Consider the following 25,873-nt stretch of genomic DNA (forward strand, 5'->3'; position numbering starts at 1 on the left):
TTATATCTTTCAAAAATTTTTATCGCATAATACTAGATATTCTTAAGTGCGGACGTATATAGAAGCCTTGGCTTCTTTAAATTCAAATTTTGCAAGAAATTACGTAAAGACTGTGAGAAAAGAAATTGTCAACAAAGCCACATTATATTGGCCGAATAATTCTAGGGGCTAAATCTTTTTTCAGTGTTTAAAAAACACTCTCTTAAGCGCTTACGTCGCACGCACGTCGTGTATAGTGTCACTTATGCTAATTCCAAACCTTTTTGAATCCCGGCCATCCCGGCGTAGGGTTCCGAGGGTTACGAATTGTTCCTACAGATCTTCGTGTCAGCGTCTCGTCACTGTCATGAGGGATTAAAATCCGGTTTTCGATTCATGCTGCACCCTGCCAATGAAAATAATAACGCTCGGCGCGCACATGCGGCGAATAACGCATTGTAGATTGTAGGTCGCGCGCGATACTCGTCCATCGGTAGAATGACGCGCGGCACTTTCGTTCGCTTTGTGGTGTGTCGTCGGTTTGCCATATAGTACAAATACAGCGCTTGCCGTATCACTGTCGATTTAATTGCAATTTCCTAACGCGAGCGAAAATTGCCCACCGGATCCGCATTCGAGCCCTCAGGGGTAGAAATAACGCGTTCCTTCCCCCGAGCCGATAGCGCGTTACCGTCCGCTTCACTGGTACGTCGTTCTGCGTGATAAACGGATATTATTAGGAATACCTATTTATTTTACATATATACATATATAATATATGTATATATAATCTATTTATCTATCTATTTATTTATTTGACGAGATATATAGGAGCAGAAGAACGTTTTAGTAACAAAAATAAAAATTTATAAATTATTGATGCATTATCGATACTTCAAATATTTTTTCATATCTTATACGATAAAATTTCATTTGCTGTATATAATTAATTAAATGCATCCGAATTTCATTGTTTTTCAGCAAATATACGTTGTACATCGTGTCGTTTTAAAATCTTTTTAATTACGTACGTACTGCTTCGTCGCGTGTGATTGTTATTGGTCAATAATCATCATCAGCCGGCTAGCATAACGCTGTTATATAATATATATCGATTGGCATTCTCGGCAATTATAAATTCTCTATAATATGTGCGCCATTATTGCTATATATTTTGATCTGTTAATCGCAGATCACCTAAAATTTGTGGAAAATATGTCAGAGATTCGAACAAAATGCTGTGTACAACAAGAAAAACAGTCATTCATGTTTTTATTAGACGAGAAATATTTCATTTATTTCAAATGATACTTTTTACCATTGTTGTAAATTTTGACGGACGCAATAAAGGTAATTGGATCGCGCATTGCGTATTAAAATTCTGCTAAAATTTGAAATTGTATGTTATTTATAAAATAATAATACCTAGTATCAAGCCATATAAAGATCGCAATTTCTCATTAGTTGAAACACGGCTGAGCGTTGTTATAAACAGCGTCATTATCGTGTTCATGAATACTGAACAGCATTAAACCATCACAAAAATGCAAAATTTTTATAACGCTGCATTTATTAAAAATAGCGCATATCATTTATTATTTTTAACAGTGTTCTAATTTGAAAAAAGATATAACAATTGTATCTTAATTTTAGACAATTAGAAATAAAAATTATTATATTATTAATATGTTATTAATATATATATACAATATATTAATTTGTACTTTACATATGCATAGTATACGATCTTTCTCTTCTTTTATTTCTCGTAAATTTATGTGTCATTCCACGAAGTGTCATCCGGTATAAAATCACAAACATGGTTGTTTTCTTAAAAGCAGATTCCTGGTGCCGCAGCATGCTGATATGGAGATTAAAAGACACGGCACGGTTTCTTGTAACATCGTAAACGAATAGTCTCAAAAAAAGATTTCCCTGTATAGTTTGCTTAAAATTTATATCTGTCTTCCGTTATAAATTTTACAAGTCGTTTGACAGACCACTCTAAAAAACAGTTTGTTAGCATGGTTCACAGTAAATTTGATAGCTGTTATAAATATATTAATCAACTGATATGTTGGCAAGAGTAACATATAAAAGATAAAAAGATAAAAAAAATGTTTAGCTTCAATATATTATGTTATTTATTGAAACTTTTTTAATAGAGAATTCATAGTGACATAGTGACATAAATGCAACATCATTGGTTCTTTTTTAATAAAAAGTTAAGTTACACTAAATATTAAATAATTTAAAATTTATTATATAGTTTTTATTTATTTTTATTAAAAAGAATTAAGAAAAAGAAGAAAAACTATTATATTGAAATTCTAGAGAAACGTATTTACTTTATAAAAATTTATTAAATATATACAAACAGTTAATTATTTATAAAGTATTATTAATAATACATAAAATAAAAATTATATTACATACATATATATATATGTATTATAATTTTAATTTCGTTTATCAATTTTAATCTGTGAGAGGATGCTGACGCCATCTTTTCGTCGAATAACGTACCGTTTGCTGTGTTTCCCAACTTCTGTATATTCAGATACCGCTATTAGATTAGATAATATCTATATACATATCACATAATTGTAGAACACATTAATAACTACTAAGATTATTTAACTTTTTAAATTTTACTTTTAAATTAATTGTTTAATTATTGTCTAAAATTCTAGTCTTTTTTTAGGTCAATCATATGTATAATGTCCTCTATTCAATAGATGGTACTACAATGAATTTCTAGGAAAATGACCTTTTCCTTCTGTTGGTCATATAAAAATTTGTAGATAAATATTATTTATTTCATTAATGTAAAATATTTATTCAAAATAGAAAATTGTATATCTCAAAATAATAAAAATTATTAAAGCTATACATTGTAAATAAAAATGTTAACAATTTTCTAAAAATATAATTGTTTGATAGAAATAATACTAATGATAGAACAATTATAATGTCAGTTATTTTATCATTTAATATTTTTAGAATCTATGGCTTTATTTGCTAGATATAACAATATTACTTACACATGTACATACAATATAAAAGATATTTCCAAATTTCTATTGCATCACAAATTATGTATAAGTTTTTATTACAATACATATATATTACAAAAGTATTTCTAACAATGAGTATATAGTCATTCAACATGATTAATTACCTGTTCACAATAAATACAAACATAGGTCTCTCTATAAGTAGCACTTACTCAGCCTTACAGTTTCGGTTTAAAGTTTCAAAATGCGATATTCAATCATTCTTTCGAAAGTATAAAAACAATCGAAACTATACACAGCCTAAGACACTTGTGAGTATCGCGTTATGGAATTTATGATGGCGTGATGACTGAACATGTGTCAACAAATATTCACAGCGACTTTCGATAAGGCAACACTGGCACGTTAACATCGCCACGTCTTGTATAGACTGAGTTGTGTAAATATATTCTGCATTGCATATTTTCGAAAATTATCCAAACGCAGATCAATGTCGAAGCTCCACGTGGATCATTTAGAGTTTGTTTTAGTATTAAGTCTCGAAATAAAGTCTGTCGCTTGATTGTCTCCTTTCCGATGCTCCAATGCGCGAATGACATCCGTATCTTTAAATTAATATAAATTTATGTTTAATATGGCATTTACACATGAATAGTATGCATATCTATGGTTATACTTATATTAAAATTTTACAGACATAATATATTTTATATTATTTTCAAATTAAAAATTTGTTACATACTTTTTTTGGTCGGACGAGAAAGTTTTAGATGTATTTGTTCTAAAATTGCAAAGACAGTTTCTGGTTCAGTGTCAGGAATCTCATTAAATGATAAAAAAGCTTCAGCCATAAATCTTGATCTGAGAAAGTCCTTGTCTTTTACCTCAAATGCCACTATAGCATTCTCTATAGCTCTTTGTTCCGGAGTAAGAGGACTGTAAATGTTGGAATTATTTCATAAATATTCTATTCTATTTTCTATTTATATTCCATACATATATATATATATATATATATATATATATACCTAATGATTTTAAAACGATAATAATTAGGTACATTACTAACATGTTAAATGTTTCATCAAAAAGGGGAAAGACCGTTTCTTTCTGCACACGTGTCTTCGGCGCTTTAATTTCGGCAAATTTCTCTTCAGGCAATAATCTGACTTTTACGTAGGAATCGCATTTACCTGTAATAAACATAGGAAACTCAGATTTCATACATAACATGATTTAACATTTGAAGAAACCCACTGTGAAACTATTCATGCAAGGTGAAAGTGATTATTAATGCTGACGACATATATTCTTATCTGTGAGGTTAATTAACATTAATTTAATTACTAATAATTGATTTCAATTAACAATGTGTAAAATATATTTCTATTCGGTAAGAATGAGATTTTAGAGAACCTCATAGATAAGAGATTACAAATAATCGACGTAAACAATATTCCGTAACAATATTCGATCCTTTTGAGCCAGGAAGACCATTGTATTCATTAGAGACTATATTTTTCTACTTTTACAAAACGTCAATTCAATGCAAATTCGTGCCATGCATTCCCAAAATGCTATTTCCGCGAGAGCAAGCAATTTGATAGAGAATCATGTAATAATTGATGAGGAAGAACTCCATTTTATATTCGCTTTTACATACTTGTCTTCCCTTCTTTGACTCTTTGTTTAGATTTTGAATGTAGTTTACGCTCAATAGTAGACAGCTTGCCTATAAAATGGCCTATAAAATCGAAAAAAAAATGTCATTTCTCCTTTGAAATTCCGCGATTGTTTTCACCAGCGATTGAACATATCAGAATTGAAGTCCCATCATAATTTCCATTAAAAAATACATAAATCTTTATTTAAAAAATAATTATTGCGGTTAATCAACTTAAAATTTCTGTTTTGTATCATTTAATTTATTTATATCATCAAACTTTTTTTTTTTTTTTTTTCACTTGTCAGATATTATATTTTTTTTCGTAATTGCAAAATTCCACTTTGTGTTTATTCGAATTATTTAGTTTTCGTCTAATTACATTTTTATTACTTTGGCAAATGTTACTTTTATACCATTAAGGAGAAATTTCGTTAACTTTTACTAAAAAATTTTATTTTACTCACCATTGCTATCCATACAACGGAGATTTCTGGCATTCAGAATCTGTATATTCAATGAATTATCAAGGAAGTATGCTTTGACGCTGACAAGACCGTAAATGGGTTCTTCCATTTCCTTCTGTTCTTCCATACGTTCCTGATGAAAACGATGTATGAGTTCGGCAGTCTCAAGTCCATGTAATTTTAAAACACGTTCGATTTTCTCTAAAACTTGCACGTTTGCTGTTTCATCGGCATCGAGATTAAAAAACCGAATGAGTGTGTGAAGAGTTTTATGCAAGTTCGAGTAAAATGCTGGTGGTCGTCGTTTCTACAAGCAACAGTGTTATTTTATGGAAAACTAAAGCTTTTTATGATAAGGAAAAGAAATAAGAAATATATGCTTGTATACTTGTTATTCACCTCTAAATTAGTGTTGACTAGTTCATACAACGTTTGCGATATAATTTCCCAAATCACTAGGAGAACTCTGTTAAAGTTATCCTCGTTGAGATTATCATGCAAAGTTCCTAGATTACTGTCTAAATACTGTAGCAGACGATCCATTGCGTTGCTGGTCGTGTCAATTAATTCGGCACCTTCCATGAGATATCTGAAAACGCAAATAAATTTCTCATTAAAGTACTTTAAAACGTAACTAAATTAAAGAAAATTAATTATATGTATATTTTTATAAATCGTATTATAAACTATTACAAATGTCAATGGAATTAAAAGAAAATGACGCATTTTCAGTTATATTCACGCACCTGTTCATTGCAGGAGTCATTTTGTTGGCTACAACTTCCAACAACTCTATAATCTTGTTCTTCACAGTATCTGTGGCGTTGTCAATGATAAGCTGAAGAGTCTGTCGGCAACGATCAGCCTCCTCATGAGTCTTGTGCTCTCCTAAAGCATCCACAATATTCTGCAGTCCCAAATCTTTGGCCAGCGGTGCGATCGATGTTCTGATATAATCGATATTATTAATGGCAAAGCACCAGGCCGTCGATATTGTAAACCTTTTTTCATAGACGCTACTCTGCGAGAGTTGTTCTAATTCTGTTGTCAGCTCCGCTTTTACTGCCATTTTATCTGCATATGCCATGGAACATTTACAAATGTCCTGCAAAGCAATTATTTTATTTTAAATTGTTCAAAGTTATCTTTATTTCTCTCAATCCTATATTTTTGCTTGCAATACATTAATTTCCTTATCAACGACAATATATATTGTACGTCAATTTAACTTAAATGGACCATTTTAAATCCATTTAAGAAAATAGAATTCTTGAACTTACATCAATAATTCTTGCTACGAACGTATAGGAACCTTCAACGTCGGGCCACGCTAGCTGCGTCCAAAAAACTTTAATTTGATAGAATGTTGTTAATGTATCTACAGCGCTGGAACTATACTGAACGCTATTGTCGACTGCTTGCAAAGTATCAATTTCAACAGCTCTGTCGATGCGTTTAAGTGCTTTATACACTGCGATTTCCAGCCAATGTGCAACACCACCCCTAAACCAATCGTAATAACTCTGTATCTTCATATCCTCCAATTGTTCTTCAGCACAAAGTACTTGACCAAGTCTGCAAATTGTATATCAAAATTAGCGAAAGGTTTATCAAGTAAATTTTGCAAAATTAAAAAACTCACGTGGCATATCTTTGAAGCGTGAGGTAAAGCTCGAATAGAGTCGTGCCTAAACTCAATTCCGCGTTGTCAGTGCTATCAACTTCAATTCGTTTCAATCTGGCACACACGTCCTCTATAATGATCATGCACATATCACTGATTCTCTTCTCATACGCAATATACATCATTCTTGCATACGGAACATTGACTCTCCTAAAATTTGTAATTAATGTTTTTATATTGTCTATGTTATTGAATAGATAAATATTCTCTACGCATCTTATAAGACAGATCGACTTACCTTATGAATAATTTGTCATAATAGTCAATAGCTTTCTGTAAGTCCGCTCTAATTAATTGAATTACTTTAATATGATACCTAAGCGCGTCTTCATCCGATTCTGTGTCAGGCGAATTATTGCTTAGTATGTGTTCAAACCTAGAACATATTAAAATATGCGCTTAGTAAAACTGCAAAAGAATGAAATATATTAAGTTTGTGCGCTTTGCTTTGCTTACCATTCGGCGCAGCTTTGTGTAATAGTGTATTCTAAAGCCTGGATTATGTCTATCTTTAAATCATCAGCTTCAGAAAACCAGAAATACATTTTGGCCGGAAAGAGATTAATATCTTCAGGAACTTTCAGAGAGGATATAGATGATAATATCCTAAAATTATTGATTAATCATTTAAGAATTTTGCTTCACCAATCTGAAGTTTAATATTATATTATAAATATAATTAAATATCAATATTAATTGATGTTCAATAATATTTAATGTAAAGAATTATCTGCATTAATATCACATATTGTAAAGTTAATAAAATATTGTAAGATTATAAGCAATTACCCTAAAATGGAAGATAATTGTACCATGGTATTTTTATCCCCCAAAATTAACTTTCTAATTTTTCGTATACTGTTTAAGCATGAAAATACAATTTTCTTCGTGGCTTTCCAGAAGAGTTTAGTTTCGTCAACGGAGAACAGACCGCTGTCCATTGGTCTGAGCAAGTCGATTACGAGTTTATTAAAAACTGTGAAACTTAATGGATGTTCCTGATGAATGCTTGCGTATTCGACCCATTGTGCCAGAGCGAGATTTCTAGCTAATAAACCACGTTGCGCGCTATGTTGAAGAATGAGCGCTTCGGCTGGTCCTGACCAACGACCACACCAACAATACTTTTCGATTTTTTCCGTTTCAATCTCGTGAAGAAGCAGCACTCTTAGCAGGTGCCGGTGCTCTTGTGCGGCCACTTGTGCATTATGTTCCGCGCTGAAGGCCAGTCGAAGCTTCACAACACCACGACGTTTGGACTTGTTTTTCTTGTCTAGAGCGTACAACATTGTATGGCCCGTTGTGGGTATATCCTAAAAATATATGAACAAAATATATATTTAATATTTTTAAAGTGTATATATAAATATACAATATTAATACAATGCAATGTATTTATGAAAATAAAATATATGTATAAAAATATGCTCTTTTAAAAAAAAAATTGTTATATTACCTTCAATGGTATCCGACATCGACCAATGAATTCATTATTGTGACTACCAGTTGTAGCCGTTACTGCAATTTCTTTCGCTAATTTAACTAAGCCACGAACACCTTTAATATCTTTAACTTTACTCATTTTTTCAGGCACAGTTTCGGCAGCATCAAAATCCCTAGAATAAGATTAAAATAATTAATAATTAGTAATAATTACACAAAGCAATATATATAACTTACCATACTTCAAGATATAAGACATCATTTTCAGGATCTTCGAGTGGTCTAAATAATAACAGATACAATATTATAATAATATCCGATAAAAAATTTTTTCAGTTATAAAGTAAAACTTCAAACTTGACCATTTCTAATGCAACATTTAATTAATTTTTAATTGTACAATTAATTAAACTAGTGAGATATTAAAATATTTAATATGTTTATGTCTTCTCTAAACATTATAGGAAAATTAATAAAATTTGTCATAAATGAAAAAATGTAATGCAATAAATTAGAATGGTAATTATTTTAAAAGCAAGAAAATATGTATTTCACTCACAATTCAAAGTGTTCTTCCCAGATTGGGCTTAATGTGCAAGTTTTCACGGCAGTATTATATCTTCTGGTAGGTGCTGATTCGAGATATAAAGCGCAGAAAGGATCACTTTTGCCATTAGAATCTTTGGAGACTAATTCTTTGGCTTCGATTACTTCAACGTTAAGATGTAGTTCTGGTGGCTAAACATGAAAATTTTTTAAATATACATATACATTTTTTTATGTGTGTAAATATATACACGATGAAATTGTGATGCTGTCATTTCATGAAAAAATTTTATATAAAATAATTGTGAAAATAAATTACCTCAAGATTTCGCGTTTGTTCCAACACTCCCTCGTGTGTTATGTTATCAATTTTGAAGGCATTTTGTAAATGGTTTAAAAGAGTTTCTTGGCTACATTCTTTAGAGACGTCGAAGCCAATTTGATGTTGTGTCATATATACTAACGCAGTATAAAGCTCCTCAATCTATAAACAATACATTACAAATAACATTAGTTATAAAAAAGTAGAGAGAACTTTTCAAGAAATACATGTATACATAGTGACTCACGAAACTTATGAAATACCATTATTACAAATTTCTTTAGAAAATTCGTGAACAAAGATATCTGTAGCAAGTAATCATAAATATTTGTTTGTCTATATATGTTATATTAATTTTGAAAAACCGTTTTCATTAATTGTTTTCTTCAAATTAATTAGTTGTAGATAATTGTTGTATAGTTAGTACATTTGATTATTTTCGTGAGTCACTGTTATAATATAAAAAATTTTGCCAATAATATTAAATAGGTTCTTTTAAGGGTATTTTTGGGGCTTTGGTGAAAATATCATTAGTATGTCTGAGTATATTGTTTTCAGTCAAAGTATCCATGTACGTTACATCTCAATTATATGTAAATATAGCATTTTTTAACGTTTTTAAAACAATTATTGTGGTCAGACAATAAAAATAATATATACATGATCTAAATTATGAAATTAGAGAACTATCGTAAAATGTATATGACATGTACATACAGTATATCCAGAATAAAGTGCAATTTCAATTTTTCTAATTGCTAATATAAAATAAAAATTGCAGTTTAATATTTAAAAATAAAATTGTATTAATGTATATTTTAATATTTTTTTAGAATAAGAAAGTTAAAAAATTTTAGAAGAGCGGAAGCACATAAATGAAATAAACCTACAACATTTGGAAAGAAAAAGAAGTATAAAAAAGTGTCAATAAAATTAATAAATTTTTTTTATGGAAATACTAATACGTGTTTCTCTTGAGATGTACAAATTTTCTTTATCATTAATCACAACTTTCTGAGATGATCAGACTCACCGTCATGGATTGCAAAAGCGCATTAGTCCTACGCTCAATTTCAGCCTTTGGCACTCCACAAAATGTATTTCTCATACGATTGAGGGTGGACGCCCCTATGGGCGGATTTGTGCTCACCATATTGAATTTCATGTAACTATTTTACTTCTCGAATTCACAAACAACAAAATCACAAGGGGACTGTCATATAGTCACGATAAATTGCACATTCTACAGTTTTCACGCAGTTGTTCTTCCGTGATTCGCACTATCCGTGTCCAACGCAATTATTATTAAACGGCCGAACCATAATTCTTTTGCTTAAGCGGCACACCGACAATTTTCTCAGTCGATCCTCGAACAGCTGCGACGACGATAACGGACAGTAGATCTAGCGAAAAGAAATCTAGAACGGCACGACAATGACCCGTGGAGATGCAAGACAGAAGATCATGTTGTTCGGGAAGAACAATGACGTTCATGCACCAGCAGTTCTGGCTTCAATTAGACGTTGAACCTGCTCACGCAAACACATTTGGACCTTGCGTGAGGACAAAGAATTCCGCGCACTGACCCCTAACGTACACTTACACTTCGACCAGGGGGAGGGGAGGCAATAAAAGATTATTGTTTTAGCCAAAGATAATTTTTCGAAAGCATTTAATGCTTTACTGACGACAGAGAGAAGATGCCGATTTATCGCACGCGCGATCGACGAATTTCGTTGCGATATTAAACTCATTTGGTCGGCCAAAGATGAACTTCTACGATGGCCACGACCTCTCTTATCGACAATACACCGAGTCGTCCATATTCAATCGTTTGCCTGCATAATCAATGATTGTCATGAACCGTAGCACCGCATATATCGTAATGCTAAGAAATTAGTCGTTATCATACGGTCTATATGATATAACTATGCACGAGTATTTTAACTGACAGTGAGAGATAAGCTTTGGATAAGATTTATCGCTACTGAACTTCTTATTGCATTATATCCTGTAATTTTATTTTTGCATTATACACGATTGTTACGTTTCAACATGTTGAGCTTAAATTATTTTTCTAGCTTGTGCAATATTGAAAAGTAAAGTTTGCTCGAAGACAATCTTTAGGTGCTCATATAATTCAAGATAATTAAAAATTCAGATAATTAAAAATTTATTGTCGACTTATCAGCGTAAAAACATGTTATTAATGCCGCGTACAACTCTTTAAGGGAACAGATAAGTTTTAGCCACGCTGACTGCGACAAACTTTGGATTATTAGTAAACATTGAAAGTTATTAACTACATTATGCATCAGTGTGTGTTTAATATGACATGAAAATAACAAGTTTTAAAGTTATGTAATACTATTCAATATAACTTAGATCAGTATATCTTTACTTTAATTGCAGGTTTCAGCATTTTTCAATGTACTTCTAGCGGAAAGAGGATCAGTAATGTGGTAAACATGTGTGCTTAAAATAGTTTCAAACTACCGCGGTTTCAAAGAGATACTTTCTAAATAAACTATCCACACAGATTTATTACACACTTTTTGGAACAGTTAATAATATTTTGAACATTTTAAAAAAGTGTAATATAATATAGATAATTTATGCAAAATTATTAAATCCTGTGATTCTTACATATAACTAAACAAAAAATTAAGTTAAACATTGTTAATAAACTACATATAGATTTTTTATTATTGACATGTATATATGTATATTTGAGATTACTATAATAGAGGCATACATCAACATATTATTATATTGAATTGTTAAAATTTTGGCATAGTAATTTTTTTATACTTTACACATTCTGTTATCCATATGGAAATTTTTAATTGCTATTGATCGTGAAATTAAGAATTCTATATTTGAGACTAGAATTGGAGCACAGCCTTCAATATCAATGTCCACAGGCAAATATAGTTGCCAAGAGCAATTGACTCTGACAGTGAGATTGAGTATTTGTTTTGTATTGTGTCTCATGGGTCGTATATACTAATAAAACGAAATCTGCTAAAATCACAAGTATTTAACATGCATTAACGATTCTCTTTATTAATTTTTATGCGTCAATTCTTTCGCGCTAATATCTTTTAACTGTATACGTCACAAAGAAAGCGACAGTTCTTCTTTCTCAGGAATTATTGTTATGGTTGCGTGCGTTAATCAACATGAAAACAATCGGCGAATCTGGACACAAAGAAACTATGTCGTATCCCGTTTAGAGTGACCCACGGGGCAAGTGCAAACACAATATGCGTTCATACGTTCGCACAATTGCGTCCAATGAAAGCTGATATACCAACAATTAGTTCATTGGCCATCAAGGCACACCATCGAGACACCCGTTGTATGATAAGTAGGATGTATGAATGTATGAAGATACTTTCGTCCTTCATATTTCATCTTCGTTTAATTTTCGCTGAATTATGCAATTTTGAGACGGTCCAACTTCTTACGCCCACTTCAATACCAATTCTATTTTTCGACGAGGATGAGTTCGTTTAAGATGTCAGCTATTTTGTATCATATAGCGACGTCATAGTAATCACAATTATTATTTGTAATACTAATATAATAATTTCATAATTTCCAACATGTACATTATTTTCACATTGTGTTAATTGTATTATGGCAGCTGTTAATGAAAAATTTATTGTTAATGTTCAAAACTTGAATGTATTAAATAGAAATATCTTGCAATCAAATAATAATAGAAATCACCGACTTATGTTTAAGAAGATTTAGTGAGAATAAAAATAAGAAAAGTACTATGGATATTGAAAAACCAGATCGTACTATGTTTCGTTTCATTTTTAAACAGTGTTCCTGACAATTTGCCAATTTTTCAAGAGGCAATCGAACAGAAGAAGAAAGCATTTTAACCTCGTTTTCTGAGTAGTGATTTATTTTTACGACTTAGCAAATTCCAAATATTGAAGTGCTACAGCTTGTAACAATGTTACACTGAATAAACGATTCTTATAGCAATTCTTTTTAATTATGCTTATATTGCATATTATCTTTACTACATTATTGTTACATCAACTAATTTTTATTAATTATTTTTTTATTGTTTAAATAACTATCCGCTTTTTTTTAAGTCTGAACATTCTGTTATAGTTTAATTTTAATTTTTTCAAATATATACGCGCGCGATTTCTCATGTTTGAACATTAGCAATAACTTACTTTTATATTAAAATTAATATGTAATATAACAAAAATATTACAAATTTTATCAGTAAAATATATGCAATTGTTTTGACATTTAACTCTTCTAAACTGGCACGTTATTCACAATACGTAGCAAGTCGAACTGTATATCACTCATTCAGTTTTAGAGTACACATTTCTTGCATAACTCACCGATGATCTTAGATATTAAAATAATTTGAAACGGATTTTAACTTAAGGAAAATTTTCTATCCCCTTAGCTAACTAAATCACTTATTAATTTCACGCAGAGACATACGAATAACTTCACCGTGTTTCATTCTTCTAGAATCCCTTGACAAACATATTTTGAGGATTGCTAATACAATTAATCAAACGGCAACAATTAGCGATAAAGCTACAAAAGGTGGTCAGGATAATCAGCGTGAGAAGACAAGACAGAAACTTGACGGAGGCGAGCACCACACTGCCAGGAATAGATGGACCAACAGATCAGAGTCGTCGTACGTCGACTAGACGACTTCGTATTAGTGCATTTGCTAACGGACGAACACGTGGATCTCATTTCAGATTGAGTTTAACTGCTCGATTAAGCGTAAGGCATAACACCCCAGTACAGAGGGTGTACGGTGTACAAACAAGCATTATTATATCATATTATGAAATTATTGCAAACAATTTTGTCGATTTTGACTGTATCAAAGTTCGACTTTAAACCCTAAGAATAAACGATTATTTTCTAAAGCAATAAAAATTTATTGGAACATTTTAATGCGTATGACATCATGAAAATTAAATATCTATACATATATGAAAGGATACATTGACTATATTAATGAATTTCTTGTGATCAAATTATTTGCGACTACAGATATAAATGATGAGAAATTTTTTTGCAAATTGAGTAAAAATGTGCGTATAATTAATATCGTTAAATATATAATACGGATTAAAATATAAATAATAAAAATGTGCTAATAAATTAATTTAGATGATGTCAGACTTACGCGTTTCTTTTTCTTTCCGTCCATTTTTGGAAAAAGTGGTTTGTTGAATTCGGTCAAGTGCATTATTTTTAATAACAAACGGATTTAAAGATAAAATTGAAGGAAGAGAATTGTGACAGTGTTTCGCATGGCAACGCAAGGGAGCGTCTAACTTCGACTACCTTCCCTACCAGACTGAGACCTTTGGAAAAATCAATATTGTTACCAGTCGTTCAATCACGCGGCAGAACATGTAGCAACATACAGAAAATATGAAGTTTCGATCGTACAAACAGGAGCATGAATCATGAATGTCTATTATGAACATGTCTATTATAAAAAATCAAATGTATTATATGTTATGCAGTAACAATAGAGAGAATAATCACCTATCAGGTTTATGAAATAGCTGCATCACGCGTATTTATGAAGTTGCCGACAAAATATAATGCGAACTATTCTCCGTTAATTTATAAGTATTCTAATCAATCAAATTTTTATGGTTAAATTGTTCCAATATATTATTCTTAATCAAGTTTTTTATTATTTGTTATATAGTAAATAGCCTCTAAAAAGTTTTTTTTACATGTTTGTATGTTAGATATTTAGACTGAGATGATGAGGTATGTAGATAAATTTTTACAATTTAATATCATTTTACAAACTAATGCAATTATCACCTTAAGCCACTCTCCCATGTCAACGATAATCTGTTTCGAATTATGCGGTGTAAGTATATAATACGTTAAAAGTTCTTCAGAATTACACGCGGAATTTTGATCTTGAACAGACTACTCGTTATCTATTGACGTAGGTGATGCGGTATGGAGCTACTCGAAATATTTTCAGGCAACACTCCGCGTGCCGTTAACGTGTAAGAATTCGTTCTCTTGCCGGAAGTACCTATAGTCATTAATATTCCGAAGTAGACGATGAAATAATATATCTTGAATTAGAATCTTACCAGACGATAATAGCGTCTCTAAGAGAAGATCTATCAAGTTTCTAGTTTTCACAGTGCATTATTGATCTCAAACCCTATACTTGAATTTGAAATCTGAGTTTAATTATTTAATTTTACCGATTATGATATCTCTCACATTCGATTTTAAAAGAAACAACTGTTTCATTTTAAAAACGTTACTGTTATTACACTAATAAACAATTGCAGTGTGATATTTTATCATCACTTGAGCAAGAAACTATAAGAATTTATATATACATTAAAATTTATAATTTACCCCATGTCACATTAGTAATGAGTTAAAGATTTTGTCACTTACGTTTAAGCCCACCGATTCGGCCAAGAAATTCCGAGCATGTTCATTTTCATCTCTGTCGCTGTCAGTTTCCAGCAAAGCTTCGGTTGGTTCATCGATGCTTCCTTCCTCGTTCAAGGTATCTTCCTCTTCTTCTTCCTGCGTTTCATCTTTTTTTTCTGGAAGTGGACCTTCTGCTTGTTCCTGGGCGCGAGCTTTTTCCGCGAGCAATGTGCCGAGATTTTCGAAGAAGCCGCCATCTGATTCTTGTATTCTAGAATAAAATATATTTCAGATTAATAACAAGTTTAATAATTTCTTAATTTTAAAATTATTTTTTTATTTTATAAAGAAAATTTCTCTTTTCACAGTATTATAATATCTACGTATGTGTACATATGCATATTGGTAGTATTCATAGCAATATTAAAATAACAAAATATTTTCACCTAATATATTAACAAATTGTTAAAATAATATTCTCGTGCACATAATTAAAGTACATTCTAGTACATATTTTAGTACATACAATGAATAAATATATTATAACATTTAGAATCATAAATTAGCATACTTCTACGCTACTATAACATAAAATTAATATGAAATTCACGTGTAGCATAAATAACTTAATAAACTTAAACATACGTTGTAGCGCTTTCAAACATTTTGCTGATTTTATTATTGTGATTATTCAGAAACAAAACATTTGTCAGTAAAATTTTCAAAACAAAATGAATGGCTTTGGAAAAGAACACAAAAGAAAAAACATGTGGAAAAATTTTTAGAAAAGATATTGGGAGCAAGGATTGCGACTACATACATTTGATTGTGAGTATGTACAAATTACTGAAAAGCATGACTTATGGCTTCAAGAAAGCGCATAAAATATTGCAACACTACTGTGCTAAAATACAGCACAAACTTTTCCATCAGTGCAAATCGCACACACACAAACATTTCATTTCACCTTTTGTTAATAAAGTTGAACGCCGCAAATTTCCAATAAAATCTCGCGACGGTCACTTCTCTCGCTTCCGGCCTTTGAGACATTCGTAAAGCCGCGATCGCATAGTAAGGATGTTTCTCGTCCAGTTTTACAAAATGCGCCATTTTCCTTTTCTCAATCCTTTAGCAAAAACATCGTACGTCTTCCAATGAAAATTCTCGCAGGAAAAATCACGTTACATTGTCAGACAAGAAAAGTTCTCGGTTTTTATATTTAAATTTTATTTACTATTTGTATGTCTTTTTGATAATTTCAGTTTTGTTATTTTGAATTCGGCGTTATACTCTAGGCGTAATAAAAATAAAAATATTAAACTATCTCTTTCGTACTAAATATTATCATACATATAATAAAAAGATACAAAAAATGTGTAAATTATTGTTTTAATATTATTGCCAATAAAAGAACGTGATAAAAAAAACAATTGTCTAATATTATTGACTTTTCTGCTTAAATAAAAAATAAGTTTATTATGATAAATTTAATTTTACAGAACTAAAACTCAGTTATAACAAGCAAATCTTTCACAAAAAATTTGAATGCTTTCTTTACACATATTGCACTGTTCAACACTGTGACAGTCTTCTGCAGAATATAACACCTCTTTTGATAAAACACAACGCGATGCACTGTGACATTAGAAGATATCACTTCCAAGGAACTTTTTCATGCAATATATCATGCAAGAATTAATTATGGTAACAGAAACGAATTAACGTTTGTGCTCACATTTCAGTAAGATGGATTGTTTTTCTCAAGTTACTGAGTTATCTTTTCTAGAAGCTATGTTCTCGTACCGCGACTTCGTTCATACTGACTATCACAACATTACGGCTTGGTCATATAAAACGGAAACTTAATTACACAGTATTTCTTTCCTGTTACGTAGAAGGAAAATCCCACTATTGTGAGTTACACGAAATTCGAATGCTCGCAAATTACAACCTACAGATTCCATGAAATTAAATCGGCTCATAGGTTCGTTAGATTCACATAAACAGTTTTGGAAATATGCACTGGTCCATGTCTGACTGCAAACTGGATAAGAATTCGAGTGGGAAACAGGTAGCAAGTAGGCGACTATAAGTAGGAGAAACCAGGATATGTGTGGGATTTGATTACACAAATAATTAGCAAAGACGTAATGTAGCAAAGACGTAATAAAAAAGTTATCTCCTGCTTAGAATAGATTTATAATTACACTTATTATGACTTGTAATCATACTTATTATAATTATAACGACGCAATGTTTATACATATCTAACAGAAGATAATCATAATTCATGAATTTACTACAATATTTAATTGCCTGAAGCTACATTATTATGCAATATTCTTAGTTTGTTTGATCAGATAAGATAATTGTTCAAGAGATAAGAACGAATTAATTTATAACAAGCTTTACGTGACTACTAAGCTCGATACGTAGAACTTGTATTTCTCTGTTTGTCACTCACACAAACTAATTTTAAGAAACAGTTTACACACTTGCGTAAGAGAACAAAAGACAAGAGGAAAGCTTGATTAATTTCAGCTGATCTTACAATTAGCTGAATAACTTTGATCAAACGTACATTCTCTTCAACTCTTCATTTTCTAAACAAAACATATAAATAAGTAGAAAAATTAAATTAATAAAATTAATAAATTTTTTATCAACAATTGTAGACATTGAGAACAATTTGTAATTTAAATTTTATAATCTGTAAACAATTCAACACGCTTCTCGAATTACGAAGCGAGAAGAGCAAGAAATAGATGTTCGTTGACTTGCGTCACTGTTGCGTTCTTTTTTTTTTTAAGGCAATGCATTGCTTTCTGAGCCTCTTTTATTCTTAACTCAAGAACGAAATGATTCATGGTATCGCATGCTACTCGAGTATTATGCGGTCGATCGTCGTTTAAACAGTGCAGACTTATTCGACCTTATTTTATTCTTTTTTGCCATCTACTTTTAGCTTCTTATATTTTGTTAATTTCAAAGGATAAACAGTCCAGTTGGATTGTTTCTGTAATTGATAATCGATTTTGATATAAATCGATCTCATGTAGATCAAAAATTATTTTATATTTGGTACAAATTTATGGTTTATTTATAACATATATAAAATCGACAAAATAAATCTGTTACACACACACACACACACATCCTGAGTATGATATTCTTCAAATTTATTTAAAAATTAAACGCTATATTTTTGTTCCATATTTATTACATAAATGTATTTTGCCTCAATCACTTTTATTACTTTGTTTAGGCTTGTTGATCGACTTAAAATAATGTTTTGCATTTCAAGTTCACACATAATAAGTATAAAGTCTATTGTGATGTAAGTCTTCAATAAGCTAAATGACCTCGAAATAATATATTCCTAGGCTGGAATGTTTGTGTTTCCAATTTCAAATTCACCAATACAATACATATACTATATATGACGCACATGTTATTTTACCAATAAATATAATAATCATATAGATTAAACATTTTTTTATCAATTTGTCGAGTTTGATTTTGTTACAAATGTTTAAGGAGTGTTTTGTGTTTTTATTATTTTGTAAATATATAAAATTTTAAATCTTATACGGTTTAAAAGGTAAGTAAGTTTGCAAATCCACAGTGCAATGTTACGTAATATGTAGTATCTACAGTTTGAAAAAAAATTTTTCATTGCTTCAACGTCGCAAATATCGAAGCACTTGTCACAATCATTTCCACAAACTTTAGCAACTATTTGATGTACACATTGACGATGTCACAACTTTGTAGATCTCACCAAGATGATATCAGAGAATCAATTTGGGTTTTTGCGATTCTCGCAAAGCCATTCACCCGAAGCGGATGATCTAAGGCGCCTTTCCACTTTTTCCTCATCATCTTGTTCTTGTTCATTGGGAAAACCAAGGAATTCCCTCGACCACTTCGATATGACATGCATAGTATTTTCGCGGTAATATGTCATTAAATTGTGGGAAACCATAGAAAATACAATAAAAACAGAATAGATGCTATATTTTGCTTTACAATAAAAGTAGGTCATTATATATGGAACCGAATTTACTCTATGATTTTCTTCTCTCTTCTGTTATAATTAATTCTTCTTTTAAAAAATTTTATTTTTGTTGTAATGGCAAATTTATTTTATAATAATGAAATGTTTTATATAATAGTGTATATACTTTGCATATATATTTTCTTACTAGAATTACAATTACATTTGCAATAGATTAGATATAAATTAAGAAACATGTTAATTATATATATATAAATGTATTTATATATTATATGTATAGAGTATAGTTATACACACACATATTACAATAACAAACTTAGAGATTTAGAGTTTGTTTAACCGTTTAAAATTATATCTCAGTCCTCACATAAACGTGAAGCGAGGAAACAAAGTTGCGATGCGTTAATAAGCTATTTGCATTGATATAATCGGATCACACCTGACCAAATTCCTTCACAGATGGTCGATTTTATGTTTCTCGCGCAACACGTTAGTACTTAATTATCTCTTACAAAGACGTCAAGCGGTAGTTATGAATCATATAACATCGTGCCGACCTTGGACACCAGATCTCGTGAAACAGCACATATATATATATAGACACACCTATATGTTTTGCATACAGGTATAGAACTCAGACCTGTTAGTTGCCACGTAGTCCCTCCTCCGAACTCTCCGTGTTAGTCTCATTCTATTAATAGAATGTATCGTATGTACATGTCTGGTTACAGACAATTTAATTTAAGGTTTTACCGATGGGCTAAGAGCACGCATCTCGTTTATCGCGAAGCATTATCATCAATCATGAAGATTATGAATTTGCATGCAGAGCTCACCGTTATCGACGCTCCAGTTTTGTGCCAAAAATAAGTCATACTTCATGAACTCATCTTGCTATATTCTTGATGTTATATCAATATATACTATATATATATTCAAATATTTTAATAATTTTCGCGCAATCGGTACAATTTTAGCTTTTATAGTATTATAAATTTAATCTACATTTTTAGCAGCATTGTTGCAGCGCGTTAAAAATAAATCGTATTAATCATTTTTTAAACATATTCTTTCTTTGTTCGAAGAGTTTAATATTTTTCTCAATATATTCTTGATATATTGTGAAAGATATTTTAGAAAATTGATATACTTTGCTCACTTGTTTTATTACTTTGTTTCTATTATCCTTTCAGTAATTTAAATACAGTTTTTTTAGTACAGTGTAAATGATGAAACTCAATTGAAATCTCTTTACCTTATCTCATGCTCCGATTTCTCTCGTTGCTCATTCTCCTTTGCTAATTTCTCTTCTACGATCTTATGATAGAAACCTTTCCACATAGTTTCTTCGTCCATCTTTGTTCGATTTCCTCGCAATGGATCAGTACGCACCTATATGCGATTTAGCATATCCTCCAACAGCTTCACCGTTATTTTAAGCATACGATTGTTAACTGTATCTTATAGTTGCGAAACTTGCAGAAAATGGTATACGTATATTGACCGCGCACTCACAGAAACATTCCTTGCAAGATATTGACCTCGTGTGCGAAAGAAAATTAAGTGTATTTCGCAATGGAAATATGCCGGCTGGAGTTAAGGCCGGTATAGGTGCGACTAGTAAGCGTTCCATTTATTCTTGAATGAAACATTCAACCATTCACTTGTACTTTTTCATCGCTCGGTAGATGGCACCTATTATCAAGTCACAGCTTTCTCACTTCTTTTATCCGTTACGCATATTTTACAAAGTGTTTTGTGTATTTAAATAATTTTAATTTTACGGTATTATTTTATCTAAAAATACTTTTTACTTATTCGAAAATACAAATTAAAAAAAAAAATAATGATACCGTATAGAGAATCTATTTCTCATATGTATAATATATGTTGAGATGAGTTACGTTTAAAATTAATGTATAATAATTTATTTAATATGGAACACATATATATATATATAAATTTTACTAGCGTCTTTTCATTTAATTAATTTTTAATTTTTTTGTGCGTTCTAAGGAAACAACAAAGAATTATTTAAGCTAAGATTAACATTTAAAAAATCAAGCAGGAAATTAGTATATAAAAAATTAGAATTTATTGCATACTTATTCTTCTTAGCTAATATTTGAATAAAAATTGAGTAATTAGTGCACGGAAGAAATGTTTGCTCGGTTCATTTTGTCTGTGACTTATCTTTCGTGGTTGTGATGTCAGGCTAATTAAATAATCGTCCAAAACGTAGTTGTGTATAGTGAGTGACTCAACATTCGTGGAGTTTATTTTATCATCTCGATGACATCATCTATTATGCAGGTGATCTCTTTGTAGACATGTATAAAATTAATATCGCGCAGAATCACCGACGCAGAAACGTATTTTTTCCGCTTTTTATTTCTTATTACTTTGTCCTATATCACGTACATTGTGTTACATCTTCTAAACCAAAATTTACTGCGGCAAGATAGTTAATTTGATTTAAAAGATATAATAAATTTACATGGAAAATATTTTTCAACAATTGTTGATAAACACTGATATATAATGGCATATTCGATCAACCAGTACACTTTATTAAAAAAACCAAAGAAATTAAAAATTATATAATGTCACTTTCGTCATTAATAACGCAATGATTATTTGAATTTTAATTCTGCTTAAATTGTTTACTTTATTTTATCGTAGACACCAGAAGACAATATTGCAAACGCACTCCATTACTAATTCTAGGCCAGTACCTGTACGAGAATTGATTCCTGGTAAAAACCGCTATCCAGACTGACGTCGCGATCGTTGCAGTCCTTGAACGCAGGCGCCACGTCGCCATTTCGCTTGATACTATATATACATACATACATCACTGCGAATGCGTTGAAGGAAACATCAATAATGTTTCTGCGGTATTATGATACGGAAATAGAAATGCGCTAGCTTTAATCTTTACACCAGACAATAATTTACTTTTTTACAAAAGTTATAAAAAATATTTATTATTGAGTTGCAATCTCGAAAACAAATCTTGTGTCTTATCATTATCGTATCATGTTACATATATCAAGCAAACATTAACGCCTGTTCGAACGAAAGGATAAATTTTTCACTTTTATTATAATATACGTCAATATAGCATGCAACGAGATAAGTTTAACTGAACGTACAAAAGAAATATTTTCCATTGTTCTTGAGACAAATTGCATGACGTACGTTTAAAAGAATCTACATAAAAGACTAAACTAGCTATCTGCAAACATTGTTAGCTCAAACATGTATTGCAAATTGATTATATTGTTTCTATTCGTCGGTAGTGTATTATTTTTAATTTCATATCAATACTAAATAAATCTATAATTAATAATTAATTTTTTTCTCTTCATAACTTGTTGTAGAGATTACTGTATTTTGTACGCCGACGGAAAATATTTATCGTAATAAAACGTTTTCTACATGGACAGCATCCCGAAGAACTCAATTGGATGTTGCATCATTTGTTTTGGTAAATCCAAAACAGATTCAACATGCGGAAATAATAATAAAACATTTCTTGGCGAGATTAACTGAACCGATCGCTCAGCCAATAACTCTGAAATTGTCGTCTCCCGATGGAGGTAGTTTGGGAAGCACGATTAATACGATAAGCAAGATTATACGTGCAAAAATTATGGAATTTGCGCGAACCAGCGGATTAATTGCATCGGTTCGTCAGTATGAGCAAACATTGTGGAACTCTACAATCTCTAATAGTTGGTTTACCGAAGGTCTGGTTCAAGGATCGCTGCTATTATGCGATTTGATCAGAATAGGAGAAGAGATTCGATTTGCGATTAATCATTACTTCAAAACGTATAATATGACCTTATACGAGGATAAGGTAAGTTTGATAGTGTCAAAAGATAATAGATTATAGTAATTATAGCTAAAACATAAATGTGTGTAGAATTGTTTATAGCTTTAAAATAAATTATTCAATTGTAGTATTATCGAGAAAAATTTTTGTATAAATTAAGATAATTGTATATAAAAAATATAACTTATTAATTATTTCAGGACTTATCACCGCGCAAGCTAACACAGAGTTTTAAGTTTTTCAGTACTATAAATGATGCCGCTAGTTTCAACAAAAAATTATTTAAATGTTTGTTACCGGTAACAGACAAGAGGAAACTAACATTATCTTTTAATTTGGATCGAGCTCTTGCAAATTTAGCGAAAGATTCACCCGATAACACCGTGAAATCATTTAAGTCCAGACTTGATCGAGAATTCGTTCGTTCTGTACCAAGTGACGGCACAACCAGTGAACAATTGTACATGCTGCTATGTCATTCACTTGTTGAAAGGGCCAGTCATTACAGCGATTGTATCAAAGAGTTACGACGTTTCATAACTTGCACGTCATCATCGAGAGATCAAGACTCAAACAAAACAATCGTTCATCATAGATTTCTTGTCAAACCATGGTTAACCGTTATTGAACGTTTAAGTGAATGTAAGATTAATATTGATAAAGATGGCAATGCAAACATTCGCTGCAAATTCGCCGCAAATCGAAGACTGCCGAAGACTACAACGCAGCAAGTGAAATATATTTACGAGAAAATTTTAGACCAACGAATACCTAGACGGTCATCTCTTTACCGTGTTGCGAATGAACTCGGGAATGTACTTTCCAGAAGCATATGGGGAAGCCAACTCACGTATGACATATGTCAATATTTTATGATTTATCAAGAAGGCTATAGAAGATTGAATACGCTTTCGAAAAGTGCCACTAAAGACAAGAGAGCGGCTATGAGGTTAATGATATTTTAATAACTTACGTAATAATATACTTATTAGTTTTTATTAGTACACGGTATAATTGGTCATAGTTTTATATTAAAAACTTATAATTAAATTCTTTATTGATTTTACATAAATAATCCTTTTAGGTATAAAAAGATGGTTATATCATTGAATATGTATAAAAATGGATTATTGAAAAAAACGATGCTTGCTGTTAGAAATTTTCATTGTTCCGTGTTAGAGATTCAAAAGTTTCTTATTCACGGTATTAGAAGCTCTTTTAAAGAGTCCTGGCACAGTCATTCTAAAATTCTCGTTTGCTTATCTGAATGGTTAACAAAACTTCTGGAATTATTTGGATGTGCAAATTTAAGTGATACAAATATTGATACATCGATTTCTACTGATATTCCGCCGACTAATATGACAGATATGACAGATTCAGACAGTGCAAGTAACGAATTTGATGAAAACAATGAAATGAGATATCTTGCTATATATTCTAAAAAAGATCGTAAGTATTTATATTAATTATTACACACAAAGAAGGAAATATTTCACTGTATTAATTGTTAATTTCTTAAATCTAATTTTTTAGAATTGCTAAAACCATATTTTATTTTGCTACTGAAGCAGTTCTAACAAATATAATATATCTTTATTTTTAAAATCAATTTTTATTAATTGATTTCAAATTTATCAAAGAATTTGGAATTAATAGTTCATGCTCAATGTAGTAGAGCCAAATTTTATAAATTAATAAATTAATTATATATATTTCAGAAATAAGAAAAGAAGCCGATATTATTTTTGAAAGACTAATGCGTTCAATGAATCATGTAAGTAGAATGCGAAGCCAAAATAACAAGAGCACTTTAGCCTGTCTCGCAAATAACTTGCTATTGGTCACTATGTTCATGGAAACAATTAGTTTGGTTTCTACATTATTCTGTTTGGGGGAGCACAAAGATGAATCTAACATCGAAGAATTGGCGCAAGAATGGGTTACACCTGGACACTGGCCATGAACGTATAGATCATTGTTTCTAAAAGATTTTACAGAAACCGATTAAAAACTATTTCGGATAGTATCGATAGCTTATGAGGAAATCATCAATATTGATGGTAAAGACGATGTGAATTCTATTCAAAACACGTTTATAAATATAACAAACAATTTTTATGGTTTATTTAATAACTAAGAAATAATGAGCAATTTACGATATCAGCGTTGTTAAAATAAGTAAATACATATGTGCATATTGTTAAAGCAAAAAAATTAATTATACAATATTGCATGCAGTAAACGTATGTCTGTATAAATAAGTGACATGTAAATGCTTAATACATAATGTGTAAAGAAACTTAATAAAATTTTAAATAAAAGTAGTTAGATTATAATCAAAATGTTTTTAAAATTTTCTATTTACGCATTTTATTTTATGCAAATTATATAATATATTTTTTATTTTTGGTATTCATTAAATGTAAATGTATCTGTACATTAAATGTATATCATT

General features: G+C 30.6%; 2 protein-coding genes across 14 annotated transcripts in view; one reads left to right on the forward strand and one right to left on the reverse strand.

Annotated features, from left to right (window-relative positions):
• Positions 1–3,056: 3,056 nt before the first annotated feature.
• Stac (C2 and C2B_Munc13-like domain-containing protein staccato) overlaps positions 3,057–25,873 on the reverse strand; it is a 29,437-nt gene continuing 6,620 nt past the window's right edge. For 2 of the 13 annotated variants that reach the window (XM_077403443.1, XM_077403436.1), the window contains exons 2-18: positions 15,578–15,827; positions 9,119–9,283; positions 8,813–8,991; positions 8,491–8,535; positions 8,267–8,426; positions 7,600–8,123; positions 7,267–7,416; positions 7,049–7,186; positions 6,769–6,960; positions 6,407–6,701; positions 5,873–6,231; positions 5,526–5,715; positions 5,127–5,433; positions 4,660–4,740; positions 4,066–4,189; positions 3,739–3,932; positions 3,057–3,601 (exon numbers count right to left, since the gene is read on the reverse strand). In XM_077403443.1, the coding sequence (XP_077259569.1) occupies positions 3,507–3,601; positions 3,739–3,932; positions 4,066–4,189; positions 4,660–4,740; positions 5,127–5,433; positions 5,526–5,715; positions 5,873–6,231; positions 6,407–6,701; positions 6,769–6,960; positions 7,049–7,186; positions 7,267–7,416; positions 7,600–8,123; positions 8,267–8,426; positions 8,491–8,535; positions 8,813–8,991; positions 9,119–9,283; positions 15,578–15,827 (3,448 nt within the window). In that variant the 3' untranslated portion in view covers positions 3,057–3,506. Of the gene's footprint in view, positions 3,602–3,738; positions 3,933–4,065; positions 4,190–4,659; positions 4,741–5,126; positions 5,434–5,525; positions 5,716–5,872; positions 6,232–6,406; positions 6,702–6,768; positions 6,961–7,048; positions 7,187–7,266; positions 7,417–7,599; positions 8,124–8,266; positions 8,427–8,490; positions 8,536–8,812; positions 8,992–9,118; positions 9,284–10,154; positions 10,651–13,500; positions 13,783–15,577; positions 15,828–16,523; positions 16,848–17,114; positions 17,710–20,829; positions 21,306–22,309; positions 22,414–25,873 lie in introns of those variants that run through there. The other 11 variants (XM_077403439.1, XM_077403438.1, XM_077403440.1 and 8 more) reach the window with 11 other exon arrangements.
• On the forward strand, positions 22,336–25,694 carry LOC143895940 (uncharacterized). Its single transcript, XM_077403451.1, has 5 exons — positions 22,336–22,471; positions 22,958–23,439; positions 23,616–24,364; positions 24,500–24,867; positions 25,137–25,694. The coding sequence occupies exons 2-5, from the start codon at positions 23,230–23,232 to the stop codon at positions 25,379–25,381; spliced, it is 1,572 nt and encodes a 523-aa protein (XP_077259577.1). The 5' UTR covers positions 22,336–22,471; positions 22,958–23,229; the 3' UTR covers positions 25,382–25,694.

Source organism: Temnothorax americanus, unplaced genomic scaffold, assembly GCF_048541705.1.
Source record: "Temnothorax americanus isolate GAGA-0224 unplaced genomic scaffold, ASM4854170v1 Scaffold17, whole genome shotgun sequence".
Taxonomy (NCBI): domain Eukaryota; kingdom Metazoa; phylum Arthropoda; class Insecta; order Hymenoptera; family Formicidae; genus Temnothorax; species Temnothorax americanus.

Coding starts and splice junctions, on each gene's coding strand:
- LOC143895940 (XM_077403451.1), top strand. CDS start 23,230: ATGGAATTTGCGCGAACCAGCGGATTAATTGCATCGGTTCGTCAGTAT. Junction 23,440..23,615: donor TGACCTTATACGAGGATAAG/GTAAGTTTGATA, acceptor TAATTATTTCAG/GACTTATCACCGCGCAAGCT. Junction 24,868..25,136: donor TATATATTCTAAAAAAGATC/GTAAGTATTTAT, acceptor TATATATTTCAG/AAATAAGAAAAGAAGCCGAT.